We start from the raw sequence: 26,319 nt of genomic DNA, 5'->3' as shown, positions 1-26,319 counted from the left end.
TTTATGGTTTCACCTGTGCTCCATTTAGTGTCTCCACCTCCACCTGTCTCATGTCATTTATTTCACCTGTTCCTTATTATCTGTTCCCCAGTTCACACACCTGATTCTTTATGTTATATGAAAACCTGTCCTTTTTCAGTTTCCCATTGCCATTTTGTCTCTCTCTGCCTGTTTCCGAGTCTGCCCTTATATTCCTTTCCCTTTTTTTATATCTCTGCCTGGATTTTGGACTCTGTTTTGAATTTTGGCATTAGTTCCTTTGCTTGTTTGGACTTTCTCCTGTTTTCTTTTTTTTTTACTCTGCCAGTATTCTCAAATACTCTTCTGATTGCCCCTTAGGTACCTGTCTGCCTGGATTTCGACCATTGCCTATTTATTGATTACGTTTTGGAACTGTTCTCATTCAAGTTATCCCTGGTTACTCATGGTTCTTTTGTCCCGATACCTGACAGTGGTAGACAGCTAAAATAACAATAATTTTGTCAATGTCCAAATATTTATTTGTTCCCTTCTGCATTCAGTAACGACGCAAATTAATACATCTGTGCAGCCAATTTAACAAATACTTGTAGTAGGCTACCTTAAAATGGGGGGACCATGTACAAAAGGTGCTGTCATTAATAAACAGTTCATCTGATATGGATGAAAATCCCCTCAAATTGACACTGCACTTCAACCTCAGCGTCATTATATCCTTTCAAACTCAAAGTGCTAGACTACAACAACACTGTCCAATGTTGTAGAGCAAAGTGGATTCGCAATATAAGTAGGCAAGATCTTATACCACAATGAAATTCATATATATGAGTTTGTTCGGATCACTGGTAAGTTTACTTTTCATTAGTTCTATCATATACAGTCCCCTCCAAAAGTATTGGAACAGCAAGGCCAATTCCTTTGTTTTTACAAGACTGAATACATTTTGGGTTGAGATAAAAAGATGAACACGAAACAAGAGTTCAGAATTTCAGCTTTTATTTCCTTGTATTTACATCTATGTTTAACTACTTTGGACATAGCACCTTTTCTATCAGACCACCCAATTTCTACGAGAGTAAAATGATTGAAACCGAGAGTATTTAGTAAATGAAAGTAACGTAATATTTGGTAGCATATCCCTTGCTTGCAATAACTGCATCAAGCCTGCGACCCATTGACATCACCTAGCTGTTGCATTGTGGTATAATGCTTAGTTCCAGGTTTTTAACGGAGCCTCTTTCAGTTCTTGTTTGTTTTGGGTTGTTCCTCTCCAATCTCCTCTTCAGGAGGTGAAATGTATGCTCAATTGGGTTACGGTCTGGTGATTGACTTGGTAAGTCTAAAAACTTCTGACATAGGACTGTACGGCCCTGGTGTAGAATCCAGCTACGACCAGTTTTAAATACCAGCTACCAGATGTATCAAGCATAGCTTGAGCTTGTCTAAGTGGTTAACCAGCAACCAGCTGTTTCAAACCCTAGCTTGGGCTTTGTTTTGTTTTTTCAGCGGGCAAATAAGATCATAGACCTTTTGGAATAAGGAAAACTAAATGGTTCCTGTTAATCCAAATATAGTGCCTGCAGGGACACCTAGTGAAAAATGAACAGGGTACAAATGAAGTTGAGAAAGCACACATCTAAAACACGAATTTACTTAATTTGAATCAAGCACAGTATAATTATTTCATAATTTTAATTCTGCTCGTGACCATCAGTTTAAAGTACACGCTAGTTTTCACATTTTCGAAGGCTCCAAGTACAGCATGAGGGCGTATCATACCCAGGTTATTTCCGCTTTAAGTATGGTGTGATTGGTCTGTTTACCTGTCACGTCTCTATTTATCATGTGATTCAGTAAAGCTTATTGGGTATTCGAATTTTTCAAGGAAATTTGAAACGGCTGTCTCTAGTAATTTTGAAATGGCTGTCGATTAAATAAGAAATAGGTTAACTGTTTTTTCGTTTGTATTCAGTGAGCTTTAATTTGATTATGAATTAGATCTGAACTACTCCACTGAACTTCGCCAGTGCTAGTAAGCTATAAGCGTGTTCCTGTTTTGTAATGATGAGTTAGTTAGCCAAACTTTTGCCTCTTTATTTTAATTGCACCTATTGCGTCCCATGCCTACGATACAGTATGGTCTTTGATCATAATGCAGATCATATGCTCGGTGTTGTCTCTTCGAGATTCTTGTGTTATATATCCGTCCTGTCCACAGTGCGTCTCCAGGTTACAAAAGAAGCAGTCGGAACTAAGGTACAGTAGTAAGTGAACTGGCTCGACAGGCGGAATCGAGAAGGCTGTAGTTATTTCATTTGCTAGTTAAATGTGCTTGCTAGCTACCTAGCTTACGTTAACTGTTCTACTAGGGCGTACATCGGAGCTAGAAATGGTCTGCAATTGTGTATGTTGTAACGCTACGTTTAAACATACCCGTGTAACGTTATTTCTGACCAGAATAAGTACAAAAACTCCAGCACATTGAGTTGCAATAACACATTGAATATGAGGTAATGGGTTATTTCGTCTACTGTCTATGGGTTATAGTGCAGAGGGTCATGTTTAATTTGAGAGCATTATACGCTCACCGAGCACTTTATTAGGAACCTTTTTACTTCATTACACCTACTTATTCATGCGATTATGTAATCAGCCAATCGTGTGGCAGCAGTGCAATGCATACAATCATATAGATACGGGCCAGGAGCTTCAGTTAATGTGCACATCAGAATGGGGAGAAATGTGATCAAAGTGACTTTGACTGTGGAATGATTGTTGGTGGCAGACAGGGTGGTTTGAGTATCTCAGAAACTGCTGATCTCCTGGGATTTTCACACACACTAGCCTCTAGAGTTTGCAAAGAATGGTGCAAAAAAACAAAATAAAATCCAATGAGTAGCAGTTCTACAGACAGAAATGTCTTGTTATGAGAGATGTCAGAGGAGAATGGCCAGACTGGTCAAAGGTGACTAACGCAAATAACCACACATCACAACAGTGGTATGCAGCAGAGCATCTCTGAACACACAACACATCATAACTCTAAGTGGATAGGCTACAGCAGTAGAAGTCTAAAAAAATAAGTGTAATAAATACCTAATAAAGTGCTCACTGAGTGTATAGTGTTCCAGCCTTTTTAGTCCCACCTTTTTAGGGGAACACATGTGATGGTATGAATTAAAATAGTCTCATATAAAGTAATTACATTATATTTCGTACTTGATTGCAAATCCTTTGCATTCAAAGACTGCCTGCCTTCTGCGACCCATAGACTTCACCAGACAATTGGTATCTTCCCTGATGATGCTCTGCCACTCCTTTACTCCAGCGATCTTTGTTTTTTGTTTCTTGGGCAATTTGTCTTCAGTCTTGTCTTTACTCTGCAAGTGAAACTTTGTTCAGTTAGATTTAGGATGGGTGGCTGACCAGGCCAGTCAAGAACATTCCACTTTTTGGCATGGAAAAACCCCTTGGTTGCTTTAGAACTATGTGTGGGGTCATTTTCCTGCTACAAAGCGCCATACAATTTGGGTGGATATTGCATGTATGTCATATTGTATTTATATTTTTGATTTGTGTTTTTAAATATCCTGTCCTGATGATCATGTAAATATGAATTTAATTGTGATGAATCATAGGCTACTTAATGTCATGTCTTGAATAACACTTGAGCCATATTTTTCTGTTAACTTTGACTCAAAAGGGCATAAATTTGCAATTTCTTGTAAAATGGGTGTTCTATTTTCCCTTCAATTTTAAATTTTATTCTGTTTAACAGATGTCAAAAGTGTGGAACGAGGAACGAGGAAAACATCAGTTACAGATACCGCTTGTCACTCAATGTGAAAAGATGCAGTGACATTTTTGGAGTGACAGTTTTTGGTAGCTGTCTGAATCCATACTTCGGTATTCCTGCTGTTGGTCTTCAGAGGTACTGTTGTACATGTCAATTTTCTATTTTGTAAGCTTGAAAAGATATGCATACAATTGATGGCCTGATACGGTCTTGCTTTCCTCGAGTGTATACAGTAATAGAATCCACCCATGTTAATTAGGATTGTGTTTAGCCTCACTAGTCCAACTCATAACTGTATAATACTATGATCCTGACCAGGTTAAAATGCATGATAAGTCCGCTCAGCTTCTTTGGATGTTCTTTGCTGATAAACGAAACATCAGGTACTGATTATGAATCATTCTCACATAGGTGTGGCTCCACTTGGAGGTGATACTTCACTCCAATGCTAACATCATCTAAAGATTGCTAGTCGAACCAGTCAAATTGCAGGAAACTAATCTCTCTAACTACAAGTTCCCTTTCAAAATGCTTGAGGAAGAGTCTGGGGGTCACAAATCTTTCAACACTAAATATTCTGTATTCCTTTTGTCCATGTACAGATTTTTTGACAAATCACTGAAAAATGCAGGAGATCCACAGAGTGACTGTGTACATAGACTGTTACTCAAGGCTGTAGAAGACTGCTTTGTTGGAAGACAGTTTGAGTTCAGAATTAAGGTAGTTATTCACTTATTGCCATACAAAGAATTCTCTGAAATTGCAATAGATGTGTACTGACCTCCATTCTTGGTTTTGATAGGCATTTATTTTTCATTATCTCTTTAAAACAGCTACCTGGACATGAAGCAGGAGAGAGGTCCTTGTTCAATGAGCAAGGGCTCCATGCATTGCTTGCCAGCAACAGGATCTCCAGAGAATTTGTCACTAGTCGGATCACCTTGCCGAATGGAGCTGCTGGGGGAAGCTCTGTTCTCAGTTATTTCAAGAAACTGCTCCAGACATCATGTGATGTTCACGTCTCTGGTTTTCCGTACCCCGAGAGACCTCCGGCCTCCATAGAACAGGTTGACCTGGCATTGCAAAGCTTTGAGTGCTCATTGGCCTCCTTCAACAGATCATCTTTGTGGCACAGCTACTGGAAACAGTCACCTGGGATAATCACTTCTTCGGCAGAGCAGGAAGAGAAGGAACCAAATGGAGCTGATGCCGGCTCACAGTGGCGGTGCAGAAAATCTCTCAGACCTCAAACTCAAAAATGTTCACATAGCACACCCTCTTATGTCCCATCCCCTCAGTGCTGCTCAGTAGATGTTAAGGGGGAAGTGAGCTATAAAGACTCTTCACAAGGAAGCTGTCTGGGTTTTTTGGTATGCCATGACTCTAGAGAAACTGTCGAGTCCTCACTCCCAAATAGGTTCCAGGGCAGCGGCTCCTTACTGCCTGATACTCTTGAACTAACATCATCAGTCACTGAGTCTGGGAATTGTAAGTCTCCAAAGCCTAGCAAGGTTGAACAAGTTGAACTTGAGCAAAATGAACCTCTCTGTTTAAAACTTGGGTGGAGAGGTGGGTTTTCTGAGGGAAAAGATGACATGTTGTCTTTCCAAGACGGATTATCGGTTTGTGGGTGGAACAGCAACTTATCAAATTCTTCAGCTTGGGAGGATCTTCCTTTCTCTGAAAGTTGGGGTGAGTTTATCAGCAAAGCTAACACGCTCTCTGAAGTATCTCAAAAGAACAAGGCTTGTGATCCAGCCAAGAGAATGGAGGCAGAGATGAGCAAAACGGGTTGTGTTGATGAAATATACAGGCACGCAAATGTTAGTAGTTCCACTGAACATTCATGCAATTTTAGAACCACTTCATATGTACATAGAGCACAGGTCAAAGAGCAAGCCTCTACAGCTGTGGTGCGGCGGTCTTTCATAAAGTCTGCTGGGCTTTGTTTTGACATATCTGGAAACCATAATGTTAAACAAAACAGTCCACATGTACACATGTCTCCATCAGATCATTTTGTTGAGGCCTCAGAAGATCTGGAGAGGGGAAAGGGGGACTTGGCTCCCTTGGTGCCAGGTTTAAGGGCTTTGACTGCCCAGGGTCAATGTAACCGCAATGTAAAAAACAAAATCAAAGAATTCAGTTGTGTGGATGAGGAGGCTAAGAAGCAGGGCACAGTTTTCCATAGCAACCAATGCATTTCTGAACATAAGCTAGATGGACATGGTGCATCTTGGGAGTTTGGATGGGATGAGCAAACACTGTTGAACAGACAACCCTTTACCAAAGACGCCTACAATGCCTCCGCCGATCTGTTTGGCAGCTATCAAAACAGTGTCGGCATTGTAGAGGAAGAAGACAAAACAGTGACGCCACCATCAGAATACAGTACATTGAAGCTTTTGAAGAGCTGTCGTCCACTTCTGCATAAATGTGGGGATCATTCAACACCCATAGAGAAGATCCAGAAACCCAGCACCGACAAGTGCATGTTGGGATCAGACATTTCTGACCCTCTGGACTTTGTCCCTTTTTCACAGTCTACTCCCATTTCCGGAAACCTCATGCCTTTGCGTCGTCTTCCACATAGAGGCAAAGACCAGAGACCCAGCAGACTTGTACTAAGAGGTAACGTGTCATGGCATCATGGCTACTCCAAAACCGAGTCTGAAATTAAAAGGGAAAATATGACAGACTGTGGCTCCGAAGATGCAGCTCCTTTGTCAGTGGGTAAGATTACATACTCATCCAACCCATGGAGTCTGACCAGAAGCATAAAGAGACATGAACATGTGGACAGGTATTGCTGCAAAAGAATCATCTTGGCTAGCGGGGGGAAATATTCTTGCAAAAAGTTAGAGGATTGTGTTAAAAGTGCACATTTTGAAAATGAAGGACAAAGAATTACAGCGGTTGTAAGCTCCCCTGAACATGCTGCTAAGAAGAACAGCTGTCTTCTTGACACCAGTACCTCCTGCCTCTGTACTGATCAGAATAGTGCGGTCCTTGATTGGTCTGCAGACCTTTTTGCGGATTCGTTTGGAAATTAATTTGCAGTAAAAAAGGATCATGCAGCCTTTGCACATTTTTGTGTCTAGTCTCTACAAATGATTAAAAGTAACATGGCAAAATAGTATTTTAGAGAGAATCATGTTCTTACCAATGTTGGAAAAAGAAATTTCAGAATATTCATTATTAAACTAATGTTTTCTATATGAGTTACCATCGTAACTGTCCTAAAATTCTATTCCAAAACATGACCAGCTGTGGATACCCTTAAATCCAGGGAGGCATAGAAGACATTCATAATAATAATAATCATGACCTGCTAAAGATAAGTATACAGTGTACTGTAAATGTTCCATAGGAACATACTTCTAGATTTATGGGAAATATAAATATAACTATTTTAAATATAAATCCCTATATCCCTGAACACTATTATACATTTGTCCTTCCTCGGAAAAGGACATTCTGGTAATTGATTTGTATTGTTTAATCCTACAAAAATGTGGTATTGAATATGGTTTGGTATCATATCCAAACCATAATGAGCTACCCAATTTTGAAATCCAGAATTTTTTTCTTCCCTGATTTGACTAATCATTTAGAACAAGTTGTGGAAATCATTACAAAATAGGACTTGTGGTTTACACAAACAAAATGAGACATTTGGTTAAAAACAGTTTGAAGAATGCAGTGACTGTGTTCAAGATCCATAATGTTTTGTTGAGATTTGAAATTTTTGATGACTGACAATTGACCTTTGAACCATATCCTCATCTTTGTGAATACACACAAATTTAGGGACTGAAAAATGTATTTTCTAATGCATTGCTGTGAAATATAAGTGATATTTTCCAAAAGTAGTAGGCTATATTCAATTTCTGGAGGTTGCCCCTGTTCCTTGACAGGGGTGTGGACTTTATTGGGAAACAATGATTTTGACTGACTACAAACACTCTCACTCTCAGCTATCAAACAGCTGATGTGTGCTTATAATATGCCCAGGTCCTCTGCTTCCGGTGTATAAATTCAGTATTATGGTGAGAGATACCCTGGAAGTCAGTATTTTTACTTCCGACAGGAACTCTGCAAGCCAAATTAATTCCTGCATTCTCAGCATGTCAGCAAAGCCCATACACTATATATTCTTTTCAATGGGAGATGGTATTCCCTATTAGCAGTTGCGGTGGGTTTAAAATATTATGTTCTTGAAAGGATCTGAGAAACTTGTATAGTTATCCACCTCTTCCAAAAATCACTTAAAGAATACAAGATGGATTGAGCATGAAAAAAGTGACACAAATCACCTTAGGAGAGTGATGGTGGTTCAATGGCAATTAGTATGGAGAAATTGTGGCTCTGGCAAAAAGCTTGCTAAAGCTGCAGCAGTTCAAGAAGCTGATGGTCTTTCCCTCCCTTGGCATGGGAGAGGCCTCATTGTTAATCAGCGCATTCTGTTTGGCTTTGCATATCAGTTCACAGGCCAGGTCAAAGAAAGCTTCTCCACATTGTCTGACGCTTTGGCTGACGTTTCCAGATACCACATACTCTGCATCAGCAAATTCTTCTGCCCTCTGTGTGGAAACTTCTCTTTTCTCCACCAGGTCAATTTTATTTCCTTCAAACATACAAGTGAACACGAATTAGTGATTTGCTCATGACAATTCACCTATACATCAGTGACCATCCTGCATTATTTTACCCTAATCAATTGGCTGCATCATAAAAATAAACGCAATTTTCATTGGCAGTTTCAATCACATCCTATTTTCTCTGAATAAAGCTGTAAGAGGAAGCCCTAGGCATTGTAGCTGGCTGTGGACAAGCAGAAGAGTGTTACTCTCATCCAGTCTGGTCTCCATGATTGCAAAGCTGAACAAATGATGCCAAACCCCATTAACAGACAGTAATGTTTCATCTTTAAGATTACTGACAGTGACCTAATCAACCTCATAAATCAAGTCAAATCAAGCCATAATCATTCAGGATTATATTATTCTCAACACTGTGAAACACTTTGTGTGTTTATGGAACTGTGTGTGGGAAAATTGCATCACATTTTGTTTCAATGAGGAACAAAACATTTTTAAAAATTAAATACAGGATGATTCAATATTATAAGGGACAGGTGACAACCCTACCATACATGTTTGAGCCAAAATTTGAAGGTGTGGTGGAGAATTAATTTGGAGTGTTTTGACTCCAGCTCCTTCCAGCATATTGGATCTGAAATAAAAGGTTCAAATACAGACTGTTAGCTTTAATTTGAGGGCATTTAAAAGGGAATTACCCATGTCAGAATTACAACCCATTTTACATATAGTCCCTCCATTTTAGGGGAGCAAAAGTAATTGGACAAATTAACATCTGAAATAGTCATCACATTTAAAGTTAAAGCATTTAGGCCCAGTTTCACAAACACATATTATGCATAGTCCTTGACTAAATTCAATTTTGAACTAACACTAAAAATGTCAAGATAATTGGACAAAGCATTTAGGAGATACGCCTTCTTCCTGTTTACATGGCAGTTTTTATCACAATGTTCGGTTCTGTGGTGGCCAGATTGTTTTTAAAAAATAAGTAAGTTACACTGAAGGCAACAAATCAAGTTTGGTCCAAATCAGATTAAAAACCTAGGCCTAGTATGCAAAAGTATGTTTTTCATAAAATTCAGTCCCTGTGGCAAATTTGCTCTCCAGGCCTAGTAACATGTACTGATAGCAGTTTAGTTTCACACAACGTCACACTGCGTGGGAGAACCACCCAGTTTCAAAAAAGTGACCAAGCCAAAATGGGTGCTGCTATAGACACCTACTACGGAATATTAATAAAGCAATGTATAATAACAATTCCGCGTCTCCTACATTCAGTCCTTGACACCCTAATTAAGATTGAAAATGTGAGCATAAAATGTACACACTTCTTTGTATCCGTCGAAAATGAATTTAGCGTTCGAAATAACATTGGGCGGGGTATATAACCTGGAGAATTTGCAGCCAATCGAGACGTGCTGACTGTCACATTCGAAAATAGGCGTAGTAATCTATCTCGTCACCGATATACAACGCATTCAACGCTGGTTGGTTGAACGAATGTGATGGTCTATCTTAACCAATAACACTCTCAAATGCTGCCTACTTGATTACAAAAAAAATCATCCGGATTAAATAAGGTCGGCAAATACAAACTAGCCAATCAAAAGCTAGTGACGTAATTATGTATAAATAATTTCGTATGACGCTGGTTTACTGAACCTCGGCGGCCATTTTCTACAGCAGAAATTTCAGTGTAACGTAAAAGACTAAGGAAGAGAAAGGGAAACGGTTTTACGTTGTTTGAGAAGACATAACGAAAAAACAAATGTTCAGAAGGACTGTTCCGTAATACGCGGTTGGTTTAATTAGATAGGAGTCAAATTTAAGTTCAAATAGACGGAAAGATGTCGGACGACGCGGCGAGGGAAGATGCTTGCAGAGAGTATCTGTCGTCCCTGGAAGATTTGACTTTCAACAGCAAACCTCACATCAACATGCTGACCATTCTTGCGGAGGAGAACCTGCACTTCGCCAAGGATATCGTCGCAATAATTGAAGCACAAATCGCCAAGGTTTTTATAACATAGAATTTTTATTTCAGCCATTTTATTTTCGACGTAGACGGGCTAACTAGCTAGCTACGCGTATTTAGAAAACAGCCAAGGCAATATGGCGACCTCATTGTGTAACTTGCGTTGCTTAGTCACTTCGCTGGATAGTTGAGGTTACCTACATTGGCTAGCGAGCTAATGTTAGCTAATTTACATGCTGAAATGTCATTACTGTTGATATTAATTTAGCGGACAGTCGTATACTATTTGAATCTTTAACTTTCGATCGACATCTGGTTGCTAAGTGTTGGCGAATTAACGGGTGTTCGCTGTATTTTAGTCAATGTTCGTTATGAAGCGGGTAGAATATGCATTTCAACTGAAGTGCATTTCGACGGCTGACGTACCTGTCTACCAGAACATAACACCGTAAAATTGTATTAGCTTTTGCAGTAAGATGACCAAACCTGTTGGTTGCTATTACTAATTAATGTGTCTGATTTCGATTTAGTTTAACCTTATCTCCCAAGCTGGCCGATGGCAGCAATATGGCGACAAGTTAACAGAATCAATAACGAGGCCATTTCTTGTTCCTGGCCAAGTTGACAGTCAGTCGCACGTGTAGCAGGCCTCAGCTGGCAAGATTAGTTTCAATACAAATGTGAGAATTTGATGAAGATTTCAGATTATTTAGAATTGTAAGATCTCGCTTACCGTTTCTCTGCATTTTCAACCACAAAGTTGATTTCTGTAAGTTACTTCACCTAGCTAGCAAAGTTAATCGTTAACGTAAGTTAGCGCGTTAGCCAAGTCGGCGTCTAGCCAGAAAGTTAGCATGGCAAACAGGTTCTTTTGAGAAGAACAGTAACCGTATTGCTAGGCTTAATGGTAGGCTGAATTTGTTAGCCATAGCTTTCAAACAGATTGACTTTAAAGGGGCTAAACATTTAATTCTACGAATAGAAATTCAGGCGCCGTTTCCTGGTTGAAAATGCAGGGCAGCTACCATGCCAAGTTACACGTTAACGTTGTGAGTAACGTTACTGATGTCACTTATGCGCAATTTCTGGTTGGTTTAATGTTGCAAAGGAAGTAATGAGGAATTTAGACTGCATAACTTACTCGTTGCTAATTTGAATTTTTGGAATGTGAATGACTGGTATTTTAAATGTCAATAAAAAATATGAAATACGGTTTTGTCTTTTTTTATTTCCCAGTGTAATTTATTTGTTCAAAACAATGGTAATTACTTCCTTTTTGATATAAGTTAGAGCGTCTAGGTTCGACCAAACTGTTATAATATACTCAAAGCTATTGTCATTTGGGAAAGGGAACTATTAAATTACCTCATGCGTATTTTTCCATGTGGAATGAGGGTGTTTAACGTTAGCTGCTGTCTGGGTCTTAACATTTAAAGAAAATTATTTAATAGCAATGTAACTTCCATAAATCATTTGACAGATCTGTATATTTCAAGTTTTTCAGCTTAATGAATGTGTCATGAAGTTGAGATTGAACTTTATTTTTATATATTTTTTTTAATAAAATGCAGATCTGTCTTAAAGGGTGGTCAGGAGAATTTCCAAAAACGGTGGTGAATTACTTTTTTGTTAATGAATGAAATTAACTCTGGACCTTGGGTTTTGCTTTGAGTCACATCTAATGAGAAGGTTGTCAAAAGTTTTCCCCCTATTTTTCATAGAATTTAAGAGTTGGTTTCATCTGTAAATATGGAACTTTACAATGTACCATAATAATAATAGTGCCTGCTGCTTTTTTTTTTTTTTTTCAACTTTTACACCTTTTTCTTCATGGACTGGACTGAATGAGGACATCTCCGGATGGATATGTTTTGTTGACCATGGATGACTCCACTTCAGCCAGCTGGCAAAATGTTGGCTTACTGTCTGGAAAAACTAAAAAGATGCAACTTGATAAAAAAGAAAAGACAAAAAAAAAAAACCTTTCCACTTCTGCAATACCAGTTTTTCCCCTTCAGTACTGCATTAGCATATTGACTACTTTTCTTGTAGTGGATGTGACTCTTGGGGGGGCACAATAAAATTGGTTAAGTCTTGGTTAAAAACATAAATGGTGCTCAGTTAATCTCCTGATGGCAGCAAAAAAGGTGCGAGGATGAAACTAACATTGAAAGAACTTTACTCATGGTGAACACTTGGTACTTAACAACTAGGCTCTCATTTGTAAATAGTGTGCTTTACATGTGTAAATCAATGTGACTGATGCCATTTAATTTGTCAAATGTATATTTTTGCTTGTCTTCTAAACTCTCAAGTTTTCTATTACTCTAGGCACCTGCAGCAGAGAAGCTTCCAGTTTTGTACTTAGTGGATTCCATAGTGAAGAATGTTGGGGGCGAATATCTTGAAGTTTTCGCTAAAAACCTAGTCACTTCGTTTATTTGTGTTTTTGAAAAGGTATCTACTTTTGTCTCCTTTTGGTCCTTTTGTGAACACTGTCACTAAAATGTCTCTTAAACATCCCCTTGCATAGTAGTTCCCTGTGATTTGAGTTTATTTTGTATTTAACTTAAGTATTTGTCCATCTGTTTTGGGGTTGGGGTTGGCAAAAAAATCAAGATATTTATATATACATATATTTTTTAAGACAAAACAAGCATGTTGTTTTTTTTCCGGGTAGCATGAAATGAGTGCTCAACATTGAGTTGTGCGGTTTTATTCCAAATCCTGGCTTGTTACACATGTTCACTGTAAGCACATGGCATGTTTGCCAAAAGGAAGCCTTTGAAACCTACACATGCACATATTTTGACTACAGTTTTCTTAAAATTAATCCCTTCTAAACTGGTATAACTTAGGCCCAGTCTAAAGTTTTAATTCTCTATGATAAAGCACTGAATTGGTAGATAGCTGAAATTTGTAGCATTGAGTCTTTGTTTTGACTGCTGAAAGCAAGCATGGATGTCAGACTTTGCACCAAGTTGTGTCTTTTCATTTTAGGTTGATGAGAACACTAGAAAAAGTCTGTTCAAATTGCGCTCCACCTGGGACGATATTTTCCCGTTGAAGAAACTTTATGCATTAGATGTCAGAGTGAATTCAGTAGATCCTGCATGGCCCATAAAACCACTTCCACCAAATGTGAATGCCAGCATCCATGTCAACCCCAAATTTTTAAAACAGGTAAGTGTATTGTGGGGGGTTTATAATAACTTTGTAATAACAAATTCATGTAGCTGGGGGGAAATGGTTGCACGAGTTCACACAATTAAACACGGATATAATATTGTCCCAATAATACATTTCTTTTCTCGCATAGACTGAGGAAGTAACCACTCCAAGAGCCAAAACCCCACAGCCTCCGGTCCACACAGTGGTGAGTGAGAAGAATTTGACCCAGGAGCAAGTAATAAGGCAGCAGTTGCTTGCAAAGCAAAAGCAATTGCTTGAGCTACAGCAGAAGAAGATAGAGCTAGAACTTGAACAAACAAAAGCCCAACTGGTGAGTGTCGGCTTTTCCCCACCACCATCTATTAAAGTGATAGTGAACCATTGCATTGAGTGTTGAGAAATATATGTTTACTGAAAAAAGAATTTCCTTTATTTATTAATATCAATCCTTGTTTTAGTGTACGGTTTTGTGCACACATTTACTTTTGCTTTGTCATTCCAAGAACCCACAGTGTCAAATGCCAAATGTAACATTTCTTGCCAATATCTATTTGAACTGCATTGTTTTGTATTATTATTGTATTTGTTGAAGGTATACATGTTATCAGTTCTGAGGGTAAATTCGAGAAAATGAAAGCCATATACAAAGTGGTTCTTGATTTTTTAATCTTTTTTGAAGTGTATTTTGGTTGGGTTATTTTTACAATTTCAAGTTTTATCTTTTGTCTGTTTATAAACAAAATATTAATCAACCCGAACTTGAATATGCAATGCATTGTCTCCTTTTTCAAAGGCTGCTAATCAGTTGGTATCAGTAACCAATCCATCCAATATTCCTGCAAGCCAGCCTAGTATTGGGGTGAGAGTCAGTCTACTGACCACTGCACAACCTGTTAAACCCTGGCTTCCACCACCACCTGACCCAAAGGTTTCCACAAGAGACCCCCGCTTGAACAGACTAAGTCCAGCAGCTGCCTATGTGAAGGAGCAAGTGCCAAATAAAAAGGACAGTCATGGGTTTGGGACTGCCGCACATCCCTCTGATAAGAAAACAAATGCATCAGCTGAAAAGCAAAGTAAACTAGAAAAGACAAAAATCCCTAAAAAAGATTTTTTGACTGAAGAAAAGCCAAAATCAAAATCTCCTTCCCCTTTGACTAAAGGGGTTCAAGGAAAAACTAAGATCCCTGAACTTGAAAATGTTAAGGCCACAGATGTCAACAAAAGGGACCCAAGGTTACGGAAACACCTCCATGATAAGACCGATGTGAAAGAGGAAGAACTTAAAGAAAAGAAAAGGGGTTCTGACAAAAAAGATAGGGATGAACCCACCAAAGCCTTGGAGCACAGATCATTGGGCACCAGAAGCAAGCTTGCGAATGGTTCAGTTAACAAGCATGAGCCTCAGGAGAAACAAGACTCCAAACCAACTAAAGGCAACACCAGGAAGCGATCTCACTCAAGGTCTCGTTCACCCGTGCTGCACTCTCCAAAAAGGAAAGACCGACGGTCTCCAAAGAGGAGAACCAGAAGCATTTCTTCGTCTCCACCAAAGTCTGGGAAGGGAAGGCAAGCCGGAGACAAACACACACACCCAGAAGAATTTCCGCCGCATGCGAACACTAGGGAAGAAAGAAGCACTCCCAAAAAGAGCGCAAGTGAACCTAGGAGGGCCAAACGGTCATTAGAAGAACGACCTGTTGAAGCAAGAGAATCCCATTCCCCGAGATTACCTTCCGATACGAAAGAAAATACCAAGAGGTGGCGAAGTGGTTGGGAGGAAAACAAACAGTAAGTACTTGCGTTGACCGTTGATCGACATTGGCCTGGGTGAAATTTTTGCTTTTTATTCTGTTATTGGTCGAGATGGTGTTGACCCTTTCTACAATCTTTAATGGAGAAAAAGTGAAACGCCTGACCATGAAGTGGTTCTAGAAAAGCCCATTCAACATTTTATTTAATTTGAATGTTCTATTTACATCTGAGATTTATAGCAGAAACAGTAGAATATACCACTGATGGTTGTGCTGTATGGAAAATATCTTCAGGATCTTCAAGGTTAATCCCCTTGGCTTTACTGCCCTGCCATTATGTAGTTTTCCGTATTTGGTGGAAATCGAAAGGTGAGCTTCCTTCAACATCTGTGCCATTGCATGTAAGAATGTTTAATATGCTAGTAAATGTCTAATTACTTCATGTTCTGTGCTCCACTCAAAGCCTGAAACAGCCTGAAGAGGGCCTTCCACATGGAAAATCAGCACAAAGACACAAAGCATCTTGGTCAAGCAGTCAGAGAGTTACCACACCTCGCACACCAAAACCGCATCGCCTCAGCATCGATGTCAACCTGCAAATACCAGAAGTGCTTAACTCTGCAAGTAAACGCGACCTTCTGAAAAAGGTATGTTTTGGCACATGGTACTTTTTATGACAGAAGGGGTGAAGAATGTCGATGAAATGTATAATATTTGGTGAAATGTTTTGCACAGGCTGGCTGAAAATGTACTGAATTTACTTTTTTAGTTTTCTGTGCAGTCTGCATGAAGAGGATGGTCTTATTTGCACATTTGATTTTGTGTGATATTTGTATTAATTGTTCTGTCCAGAAAGGTCCACCTTGGTGATTATTTCAGTTCAACATTATATTGGGGTTTATTAAAGATCAATATTAATAATTTCATCTGTTGTGTGAACAAGTGTGAATTTAATGACCTTAGTGGGTCCAAAACTCAACCTTTCCAGAAAACTCCCGGAATGATCCAATGTTATGGACTAGGTAGAAGTCAACTCTGACCTGTGGCTTTGTTGGCCAAATCAGCAGGAAGAAGTGTGTATTTCAGAAGGAACTAATATCTAATCTGGGTTTCTTAAAGTAATGAACTTTTTTTTTTTTCATTACCATTTCTGCTTCATCGTATGTTTTTTGATTGACCAGGCAGTTTTAGTGCAGTAGAAAAATATTAGTGGTATTTATAGAAGTTTCAGATGACCTGTTGGTTTTTGAACGGCTCAGGGCATTTGGTGTTTGTCATCTATCACAAGAAAATGCACTTCTAGTAAGTCCTAAGTAGAAGTAGTAGCAATATTAATACCATGGCATTATATCTCTAGAAGTTGCAAGTGTGTATATCAATGACAAAAAATGATGCTTGTTGATACATGTGAAAAAATGCTAGAGAATTGCTGTTCATACATATGAACTGTTGAAACTTATTTTCATGCATTTCTGACCGCTGAATGCTTTAACCCAGCTACTGTAAAGTATTATCCTTTGAAATACCAATGCGCAATATCCTTTATTGCACATGAACCAATCAGAAATGTATACTAAATTTATGCATTTATACAGTTTTATTCCACTAGATGGGGCTGTAATATTTGTCCTTCTGTACCTCCAATCTTTTTAAAATTGTCCAAAAATGCTCAGGTGGATTTAAGAGAATTCAGTGTATTTATTTGAAACTGACTGGTACTTTGAAATGATGCAAAAATGATAGTATCTTCCCTTTTATATCAGTATTCAAGGAGTGCCTAAGAACCATGAATAAAATAGCTAGCTAGTCATTCTGTGAGAAATCAACCAGAGGTGTGGGAGTTGAGCACTCAAAATTTCAAAACATTAGCCCCATTGGATTTGACATTCTAGAGGTTGTTCTTTAAAATATATATGTATATATATCTGTATATAGGAGGTTTGTGTCTATTTTGGAGCATCATATCTTTGGCAATAAAGCAGGGAAAAACCTGAAGTTGTGTAGTCTGACCCAATTCTCTGTCCAGTTTGAGATGATGAATTTTCGTAATGCTGCTCAGGATATTTGCTAGTATTTCAAGTCTGGTTACCATACACCATGTGGTGCTGATGTAGGAAACAATCAAAGTATTTTTTATTGTGAATTAAGCTTCTCTTTGAAATGATCAAAACATGCCGAGGCATAACAGTAACAACTCCTTTTAGGGGCTCCGTCCTAAGTAAGGCTATTATACCCTTTAAACTCCATAAAGTTTCATTTTCATAAGAAACTTTCCACCTTGGTCGAATATCAACTTTTTGGTCATTTTATGCTGGGACCCCAATTGGCACTGTATAATTTAAAAATAAAATAAATGATCAATTTGACTTCAATTTCCTTGTCTCCGTTCGTAACCAAAATGTCTGCTCTCATAATCTGAAACTAGACAGGACATTGTGTCAGACTACATGTTTTTTTAATGCTGAAGATTGGATGCTCCAAAATTGACACAAACCCTGATTCCAATGGCCAATAGGTCTAGAATGACAAATGCAGTGAGGCTAATGTTTTTGATGTTCTTTGTTGAGTATATAAAAAACATTTACACGCAGATTGAGCAAATTAGATTTTTGATATTTATGAAAATGGTTTCATTTCATGGCTATGAATGAGTGAATGCCAACTTTTTACTTGTCATTCACATATAACTAGAATTATGAATTTCAGAAATGTATAGAAAATATTAAATATTGTGAAGCATATCTTGATCTTTTTAATATATATATATTTTTTATATAGGCTAACAAAAGACTTGCTGATGGTGAAATATCCCATGATGAATTCCTTGCTGTGGCCCATCGGATCAAACAGCTTTTTCTGTACCAAGAGGAAATGCAAAGATCTGACTCTTGGGAGGGAAGTGATGATGGACAGATTGTACGGAAAAAGAAGCCCTTGCTGGCCACACCCCCGTCCCAGCAGGGGAGTCTGTCTGATGCTGAAATCTCTTACTACGAGCATAAAGCTAAGTTAAGAAGAACCCAGGTCCAGCGTCAAGGTAATGATGTTTGGGATGCAGACGACAGCTTCTCGAACGAGGAGGCGAGTGTGAGAGAAATTGAGTTCCCCGAAGGACACCCCGGAACAAGGACTGGGGATAGCCACTTTAGAAAACATGATGAGGCTACTGAAGTACCCATGTGTACTTCCCCTATAAAGAGTAACAGGCCAGAAGGACCTAAGTGCTCTCAAGAAAATAAAGTCATGTTTGAAGAGCATGCTACTGTAGATGTTATTAAAGATTTGCCTAGTAATAAAAGGGGAATTCTCAGGCTAAAGGGACAGCCTGGACAGGATTACAGGAAGAGAGGTGATCCTCGTGACTATAGTGATGACAGACTAAAGGTTAAGTTGGAAGGCAAGTGCAAAGTTCAAGGTTTGTTTATTAAAAATATCAGCTTAATTAAAGTGGCTTAATTGCTGATCATGTTATTCAATATTTCCTACAGGTGGAAGAGATACTCACTCACCATACAATGAGAGACCGCAGCTTCAGAGGCCACCGTATGAGGAAACTGATCAAGGAAAAAGTAGCTTGGAAGCACAGAAGAGATATGGAGGAGGAAATGAAGCCATGAAGCTTGAAGATTCTGTAAACCAGCCGTGCTCAAGGCTCGATGAGCTTAGAAAAAATGATAGACCTTCAAATTCTAGTCTGTTGTACAAAAACTCCCCAAGTCCGGTCAGTTTTGATGGACTTGCTGGAAAATCACCTGTGAGGGCCTTTGACAGTTCATCCAGCTTAGAAGTTGACAGCCTCCCAATGACTGTACGGGAACCCAGCCCCAGTGAGAGATTTGACATTCCCTCCAGCTGTGAGCAGCCCATGACCGTATCTGAGGGTGATGTTCCAGTTAGTGTGGAAGTACCTCCTAGACATGATATTCCATCAGGACCAGGAAGAAGTGGACAACCAGGTCAAATGCTATGTGAAGCTTCAGGACAGACACCGCCTCATTCTTCAGAAGGCAGCCTTTCGCTGTCTGGTTTATCACGATATGATGCCGCAAAACACCCTCAGAGGTTTGATGGACCACAAGGTCCACAGTCCATGGTTTTTGATGGCCCAAGTCACATGGGCCAGCCAAGGATGGAGGGACCATCAAGACCTCATGTACAAGGCAGGTTTGATGTGAATCCTGGACCAGGACGTTTTGATGGGCACTCTGGGCCTCATAACGCTTCAAGATTTGATGGTCAACCTCCGCAGGGCCAAAGTAGATTTGATGGTCCTCAAGGGCCTGTAAGATTCAATGGCCCACATTTACATAAGGGTCAAGAGAGGTTTGATGATTCTATTAGATATGACAGTCCATCTATGCAAACTGGTCCTCCAAGATTCAGTGAACCGCACAGTCTTGGAAGATTTGATGGACCACATATTCAACAAGGAACAGGCCGATTTGATGGGCCAGTTGTGCAGCAGCAACCTTCAGGCAGGTTTGACAACCAAGGTCAATTTGATGGGTTACAGATGCAACCTAATATGTTTGAAAGGCCAATGAGATATGATAATCCCCATATTCCACAAGGCCTTGCGAGGTTTGAACCGCCAGTGCGATTTGGTGGCCCCCAAGGACAAGGGCCAGTTCGATATGATGGGCCTCAATCTGGGCCAGGTGCTATACGATTTGAAAACCCTCAAGGACAACTTGGACCTATGATATTTGATGGGCAGCAAGGTATGGCTCGATTTGACTGCCCACCTGGACAACAACCACCACCCAGATACTGTGGGTTACCAAACCAGCTGCGACCACAAGGCTTGCCTATGTTTGAGACACCCCAGGGTCCGGGGCCACTGGCTAATCCTGGCAGCCAACAACCAGCAAATTTCAACATGCCAAATAACAGGTTTTCTGAGCCATTAAATGTGTTCAGCAGTGGGCCACAGCCTTTTCCAGGACAAAATATCTCTCAAGGAGCCAATTTCTGTGTCCGGGCAGTTCCTGGAGGTTCAGCCTTCTCCAATACACATGTCAGGCCTGTTGGATCTTTTTACAACCCCTCTGCTCCGGTTGTCTCTGGTGGAAGTGTGAATCCTTCACTTCCGGTGGGAAATATTCCTCAGCCTGTAAGTGCCACGCTTGTGTAATAGTTTTTTTAATTTTTATTTTAATGATAATAGATTTTTATGTTTAATGTGAGAAGTGCTCAACTGTTTGAAATTATGAATGAAATATCACAGCAATCATTCCTTTTTTGTTCATTTGCACTCTGGTGGAATATGCCAGTATTTCTGTAGTCCCAAAGCAGTAGGGTCAATGGCTGTCCTGTTGTACAACTTAAAATTACAACTACAGTGAAACATTTCTAACATTGTGAGACATTTGTGAAAGCTTATTTTGTTAAACGATCTGAACGTTTCTCATGGACAGGATTCATAACTGATTGATTTAAGGTGTCCTAGTGTTGTACATTGTATTGTGAGTACAATTACAGTCGGAGGAATGGTTATTTATTTATTGATTTATTAATTCAGATGAATATGCTCTCTGGTATTGGAAAACCCCAGCTGCCAGCCCCTTTCATCCAGTCCTTCATACAAACACAGAACCCTGTGCCTTTCAACCAAGCAGGTGAGGCATTTTTATTGTCTTTTGCATCTTTTCTTATTTATTTTTTTATTGTCTTTTTGCATCTTTTTTTTTTCCCATTGAGACAGTAAACCAATAATCCCTATAATTCAATTTATTTGTCAGTTTGTTGGTTGAAGAACAGTGCTTAAATTCTGAAATATCTTCAAGGATGTGTAATTCTCAGCATGTGTCGCTTGCATGTGTTGCTTTTCTATTGTTTTACTGACTTGCATAGTTGCGATAAATGTCCTGTGAATTAATGTTTTGCTAATGACAAGGGCTTCATGTTGCAATTTTACTCTCTGTTTCTTAGGTCCACAGTTTTCATCTGAAAGTCATTTTGGCCAGGTTGATGTCAACGACCTATTAGCAAAGCTGATCGATACAGGGATAATAAAGCCAACTCAGACAGACGCACCTCCAAATGGTAAACTAAAATATTAAATATTCAAATTTTCCTGAATTTCTCACTTTTAAAATTAAGAATTTAAAATTTGGCTTATTGTACAACCTTCTTACCTAGATGTTTTGAATTTTACCTGTGAATTTCAGAGTCACCCGCACCCAATCCAATACAGCCAACAGCTGAAGAGGAGGAGGAAGAGGAACAGGAGGATGATCATGATGTCCCTGATCTCACTGGCTTTGTTATTGACGACATGAAACAGTGCGCTCTCTTTTTATTTCAGAATTATACCATAAGATGGCAGAATACTACAGTAATGTTGAAGTTCAACTTTGTGGTGAAAGTCGCTGTTGCTAGTTTTATCTTTTACCAACAGTACTAGTCTTCCAAAATAATTTGTAGTGGAACTTGGTTTGTATGCGTTTTGTCAGCCTTGTAATATTTATTTTGGGGTATTTTCTTTTAACAGGAGATATGAAAGTGTTATCACTAAGCTGTACACTGGAATACAGTGTTACTCTTGTGGGATGCGTTTCACTGCATCGCAAACGGATGTATATGCTGATCACTTGGATTGGCATTATAGACAAAACAGATCAGAAAAGGACATCAGCAAGAAGGTCACACACAGAAGATGGTACTACAGCCTTACGGTAAGCCAGATTAACCCTTATAACCCATATTTTGTTCCGTTTTGTTTTATTGATTATTCATCATGTGCTGTGATATTCCAGTCTAACTGGAAGCCTAAATTATACTTTAGTCCATATTGGGAATACCACATGGCATATGCCATCAGATATATTTGCAATCTGAAAGAACAAAGTCATATGTAAATGGTGCTCTGGTGTCCTTGTGATGGTACCGTTTTAATGCATCAGATAATGGCTGTCCTGTTGTACAACTTAAAATAACAAATTGAATGTGTTATTTTAAGTTGTACAACAGTTCATTCCAATCTCGCAATTTGATTGGCTGAGAGTCATTGAAAGGAGTTACTTATCACTTGATAGAACCACTTGGCAAAACCAAACCGCTTTGTTTACGTTCGGTTAATTCATTATAACAGAGATCTCAAAGTCGTAACCTAGCGATACTTGAGAAGCTCTTTGTTCTGTTGTTAAAATGGCAAAGAGGTTTAATTCTGCGTTACTGTATCTTTAATTTTCTTTACTGTTGCATTGCAATAATAGTTGTGACACACCATGAGATATTGTCACTCCTACACTGATCTATGTGACAACATCTCATGGTCACATAGTCACTCCTCGTGTATTATTGCATAAAGTTTCATGCTGACCCATATGGTATTTCTCTGTGGATGAAAGGCCTTTAGATCCTGTGAATATTTAACATGAAGTTGATCCATGATCAATTGCAGGACTGGATTGAATTTGAGGAAATCGCTGACCTTGAGGAGAGGGCAAAGAGTCAGTTTTTTGAGAAAGTCCATGAGGAGGTGGTGCAGAAAACTCAGGAAGCTGCGAAAGAGAAAGAATTCCAAAGTGTCAAAGCGGCTCCCGCTGTTGTTGATGAGGTGAGTTGACCTTAATCCGATTAATGTGTTTTTAACTCCGTGCTGTCAAGTTGGTAGCACCTTTTTTGGATCATGTGAGCAACATAAATCTCAAACAACTCATCTCAAATTCAGCTTTCCTCTGGTGGATATGTTTGTACATACTGAATGACAATTAGCTGCTCATTGAACGGAAACCACAAAGACTTCCTTGCTGTTTAACATAGGATAAAACAATTACAGTCTGCTAATATCTAGTTGGTTCGTTCTATTAGTCACTTGGTTACATTACATTACATTCATGCCACTTGGCAGATGCTCTTATCCAGAGCGACGTACAGTTGATTAGACTAAGCAGGAGACAATCCTCCCCTGGAGCAATGCAGGGTTAAGGGCCCAATAGCTGTGCGGATCTTATTGTGGCTACAGCGGGGATCGAACCACCGACCTTGCAGGTCCCAGTCATGTACCTTGACCACTACGCTGCAGGCCGCCAAGTTAGCTTGCTAGCAATAAATAAATGGAGATGAGACATTAGACAGTACAAATAGTAATGAATCATCATGTGGTAGGCTTGGGTTAATTTTTGTAAACAAGCGTTGGTACATAGATGATTAATTTGTGTCGTTTCCAGGATGGTAAAAACATTGTTCTCTTCGGCCCAGTTGACACTTGCTGGCCTGATTAGGATAGTGACAGATCAAATATTGGCCCGCACCAATCTCATAGTGGTCCCTGAAACACCTACTTGTTGTCGAGCTTTGCTTTGCAAGGATGATGCTTCCTAAAGATTACCCTCCCCTCTTCTTTCAGTCATGTGAGATCTGCCAGGAGCAGTTTGAGATGTACTGGGAGGAGGATGAGGAAGAGTGGCACCTGAAAAATGCAATCCGCGTTGAAGAGAAGGTATGCAGAAACTTGCACCATTGAGATTTTAATTTAATGAAGGGAAAAGTCATGTTTGCTGGAGGTTATTTTTGTATTTGTTTATAGGGGACCAGATCTGTAACGTTGACACTTAAGATCGGTCTTTGTTCCATTTGGCCTTGATCAATGTAGGGTTTTTTTTTTTGGGAAAGTGTCACCAACTACACTCAGTCTAGCCAACATTTAAAATGTGCCATGATGTATATATAGTGAGACACATGGGTTTATTTTTAACAACACAATATACCACAGCTTGGAGTGAGTCATTGCTTTTATAAAATGGTTATCAAGTATGATCATCGAAATTAGACGATTCAGTTAAAAGCTTTTTTAAATTAATATTATGTTAATTACAATAATTATTTACAAGAAAATAGTTCCTGGCTGCTCACACAGTGCCAGGCTGTTGATGTGCAACGTCAGTAAACCTTTGTACTAGCTAGCTAGCAAGCTAGCATTAGTGAGCCCACAAGTGTTTATGCATAAGATAGGCTACTTATTGATGTTTATTTGTATGTTATAATTGTGCAAACTGTGGATCAGCGGGATCATGTTGCGTAGGTCTACTCATTTTATTATTTGGAGAATAGATGTTCGGCGTGGTGAGCGCTGCTCCGTCTTTTCTGATCCCCAAGTTTCATTCGCTGGAGAGAGCTTCTCGCATTTCTGCCCGCTCACGGACACAAATCTTGCCTCGAGACCCACATCACATTTACATGTGGGTTCCTGGATCATGGGGAAGCAGAGGCAGTTGCTCTGTGCCCTGCTTGCAAGTCCTGGGCATCACTGTTGCAAGCTGATTGACCCCAGAGTGGTAATTGAAATAGAACTGTAAATAAGCATTAGAAGTCATAACCGTCGTTTATTGTTATTTTAGCCATTAATTCAAAGATTTATAATATTCTTTATCCTCCCCGCCTCTTATTTCTAGACATATCACCCATCGTGTTACGAGGACTACAAAAATGTAAGTTTACAACTCACATTAGTCAGTTTCACATGATGTCACACACAGTCATGATATTTACCAGCGTTCTAATCTGGCTTCTTATATCGCCCACTTTCTCCTTTACCAAGACGTCTTCATTTGTGGACTGCACTCCATCCCCCAGCAAAGCTCCTGTGGAAAACCCTTTAAATGTGTTTATTAAACAAGAGCAAGACGACCAGTCCACCTGTTCCAGTGTTAAACAAGAGACTGATGCACAGAGCGGCTCTGCCGAAGAAAATGTGGAAGAGAAAGTTCAGGTTAAGTTGGAGGCTGAAGAAGTCGGTGCAATTATTTGTTGAAAAGGATGCTGCTTTTTTCTCCCCCTTTTTTATTGGTGAGACAGTACTGTAATTTCATTTTGTAAAGAAGAGATATTTTTTATATTGATAAGCTCTGAGGCCGGGTCCTCAGCTATGCATACATTAAATACATTTTTGTATTTGGTATTGCCTGTTAAATTCAGGTGTTTTTGCTGTGTGAATGCTCCTTGTACCTTGGAAAAAAATGTATGTATAAGATTTAATTTATATAAATAAAGCTATTTTTGCTATTCTTTGTGTAATGCTGGTATTCTACTAGCACCCCTGATGTTTGCTTTGCAAGCATTGTTTTTCAGACAAAAAATAATTTGTAATAATTAGGGGTTTATTTCCAAGAAGGCTTAAGGTTGGGCTAACTGATAGAATGAAGAAAAAAATAAAATAAAAGACTAACATTCATTTTGTTATACAACTTTTAAGAGGAAGAATTTTTTTTTTTGGGTAGCGGTGTACAAAAGGTAAGGTGTGACCTAGACTTTTTTTTGTCTTCTAAAATAAATAGAAAATAAAATTTGAAGTGTAAATAATTCAGATTCCTTAACAGATCTTTTGGATTCCTCTGCGGTACAGGTTTTATAATTGCGTTGTATTCAGTTAAATTCTAACTTTTTCAGGATTGTTTTTTTTTCTTCCAGAGGTTTGATGGAAAAAAAAGCAGAGCTGCTTGGTAATACTGGATTCAATAAAAAATATATAAAAATTAGTTTGCCTCTGTGTGTGAAATGTAATGTGGTTTTCCTGCGCCGGTACATGCTCCCCTCCTTTTTCCATTGATTTGATTCTGTAGTGGTTCTAATAATAAAAATAATTTCAACTTATATTTTTTGTGTTTGTGTTATTTCTCAGTATGTGATTTCAGCAAAATTGTTTCCAGTGTGAAAACAATGTGTTTCCAGTGGGTATTTACATGTAATAAATGTATTGCATTTACCTTGTTTTTGAGTGTATAGACTAGATATTTGTTTGTCACCTTAATGACAAATAAAAACGGTAGATTTTGGCTTAAAGGCTATCTGTTCAATGCTTGTCTGATGACCGGAATATAGTGCTTGAATTATTCAATGAAAACACTAGCCTAAGAGAGGAGTTTTGTAGTAGGCTACTGAATATGGACTGAAAATTATGTTTGCATAAGTCAGGTGGAACATTACAATGTGGACTGTTAAGTGGCATGCTGTGCTTCACATAACATTCTTGAAAGTCATGGATGTGTTGGACATACACAACGATACATTACAGGACTTTAGAAGTCCTGGCGAACT

General features: G+C 39.0%; 2 protein-coding genes and 1 long non-coding RNA gene across 7 annotated transcripts; 2 read left to right on the top strand and 1 right to left on the bottom strand.

The window, feature by feature from the left end:
- The first annotated feature begins 1,876 nt into the window (after positions 1-1,876).
- On the top strand, positions 1,877-6,996 carry ddias (DNA damage-induced apoptosis suppressor). The gene is made up of 4 exons (XM_061247641.1): positions 1,877-2,235; positions 3,758-3,910; positions 4,378-4,495; positions 4,609-6,996. The coding sequence occupies exons 1-4, from the start codon at positions 2,132-2,134 to the stop codon at positions 6,826-6,828; spliced, it is 2,595 nt and encodes an 864-aa protein (XP_061103625.1). The 5' UTR covers positions 1,877-2,131; the 3' UTR covers positions 6,829-6,996.
- LOC133132299 (uncharacterized) lies at positions 4,680-11,399 on the bottom strand. Of its 3 annotated transcripts, XR_009709114.1 has the most exons (4): positions 11,088-11,399; positions 8,926-9,010; positions 8,092-8,402; positions 4,680-6,445 (listed from the first exon to the last, which is right to left on the bottom strand). It is a non-coding gene; the product is annotated as an uncharacterized LOC133132299 (long non-coding RNA). The 3 variants fall into 3 exon arrangements; XR_009709112.1 differs by lacking the exon at positions 4,680-6,445 and having other exon boundaries at positions 7,669-8,402; XR_009709113.1 differs by lacking the exons at positions 4,680-6,445; positions 11,088-11,399 and adding an exon at positions 9,708-9,792 and having other exon boundaries at positions 7,669-8,402.
- Positions 10,055-25,875, top strand: pcf11 (PCF11 cleavage and polyadenylation factor subunit). Of its 3 annotated transcripts, none has more exons than XR_009709111.1 (16): positions 10,055-10,394; positions 12,686-12,811; positions 13,355-13,537; positions 13,674-13,856; positions 14,319-15,316; positions 15,743-15,926; positions 18,058-18,676; positions 18,768-20,392; positions 20,801-20,897; positions 21,211-21,324; positions 21,450-21,564; positions 21,773-21,956; positions 22,685-22,840; positions 23,633-23,725; positions 24,382-24,713; positions 24,824-24,936. XR_009709111.1 is itself a non-coding variant. In XM_061247640.1 (16 exons), exons 1-16 carry the CDS (start codon positions 10,227-10,229, stop codon positions 25,034-25,036), a joined length of 4,734 nt encoding a protein of 1,577 aa, XP_061103624.1. In that variant the 5' UTR covers positions 10,055-10,226; the 3' UTR covers positions 25,037-25,875. The 3 variants fall into 3 exon arrangements, 2 of the variants coding, with proteins under 2 accessions (XP_061103624.1, XP_061103623.1); XM_061247640.1 differs by having other exon boundaries at positions 18,058-18,316; positions 24,678-24,713; positions 24,824-25,875; XM_061247639.1 differs by having other exon boundaries at positions 24,678-24,713; positions 24,824-25,875.
- Positions 25,876-26,319: the final 444 nt, after the last annotated feature.

The sequence above is a fragment of the Conger conger genome, chromosome 7 (assembly GCF_963514075.1).
Source record: "Conger conger chromosome 7, fConCon1.1, whole genome shotgun sequence".
Classification (NCBI taxonomy): domain Eukaryota; kingdom Metazoa; phylum Chordata; class Actinopteri; order Anguilliformes; family Congridae; genus Conger; species Conger conger.
This window is presented reverse-complemented; position numbering and strand designations above follow the sequence as displayed.

What these genes read in the sequence shown, in the direction of transcription:
- ddias (XM_061247641.1), top strand. Translation starts at nt 2,132, where the DNA reads ATGCAGATCATATGCTCGGTGTTGTCTCTTCGAGATTCTTGTGTTATA. An exon ending in AAGAAGCAGTCGGAACTAAG is followed by an intron (nt 2,236 to 3,757) that starts GTACAGTAGTAA and finishes TCTGTTTAACAG; the next exon opens with ATGTCAAAAGTGTGGAACGA. An exon ending in AGTTTGAGTTCAGAATTAAG is followed by an intron (nt 4,496 to 4,608) that starts GTAGTTATTCAC and finishes TCTTTAAAACAG; the next exon opens with CTACCTGGACATGAAGCAGG.
- pcf11 (XM_061247639.1), top strand. Translation starts at nt 10,227, where the DNA reads ATGTCGGACGACGCGGCGAGGGAAGATGCTTGCAGAGAGTATCTGTCG. An exon ending in ACTAAAGGTTAAGTTGGAAG is followed by an intron (nt 18,677 to 18,767) that starts GCAAGTGCAAAG and finishes TATTTCCTACAG; the next exon opens with GTGGAAGAGATACTCACTCA. An exon ending in GATGGTACTACAGCCTTACG is followed by an intron (nt 21,957 to 22,684) that starts GTAAGCCAGATT and finishes GATCAATTGCAG; the next exon opens with GACTGGATTGAATTTGAGGA.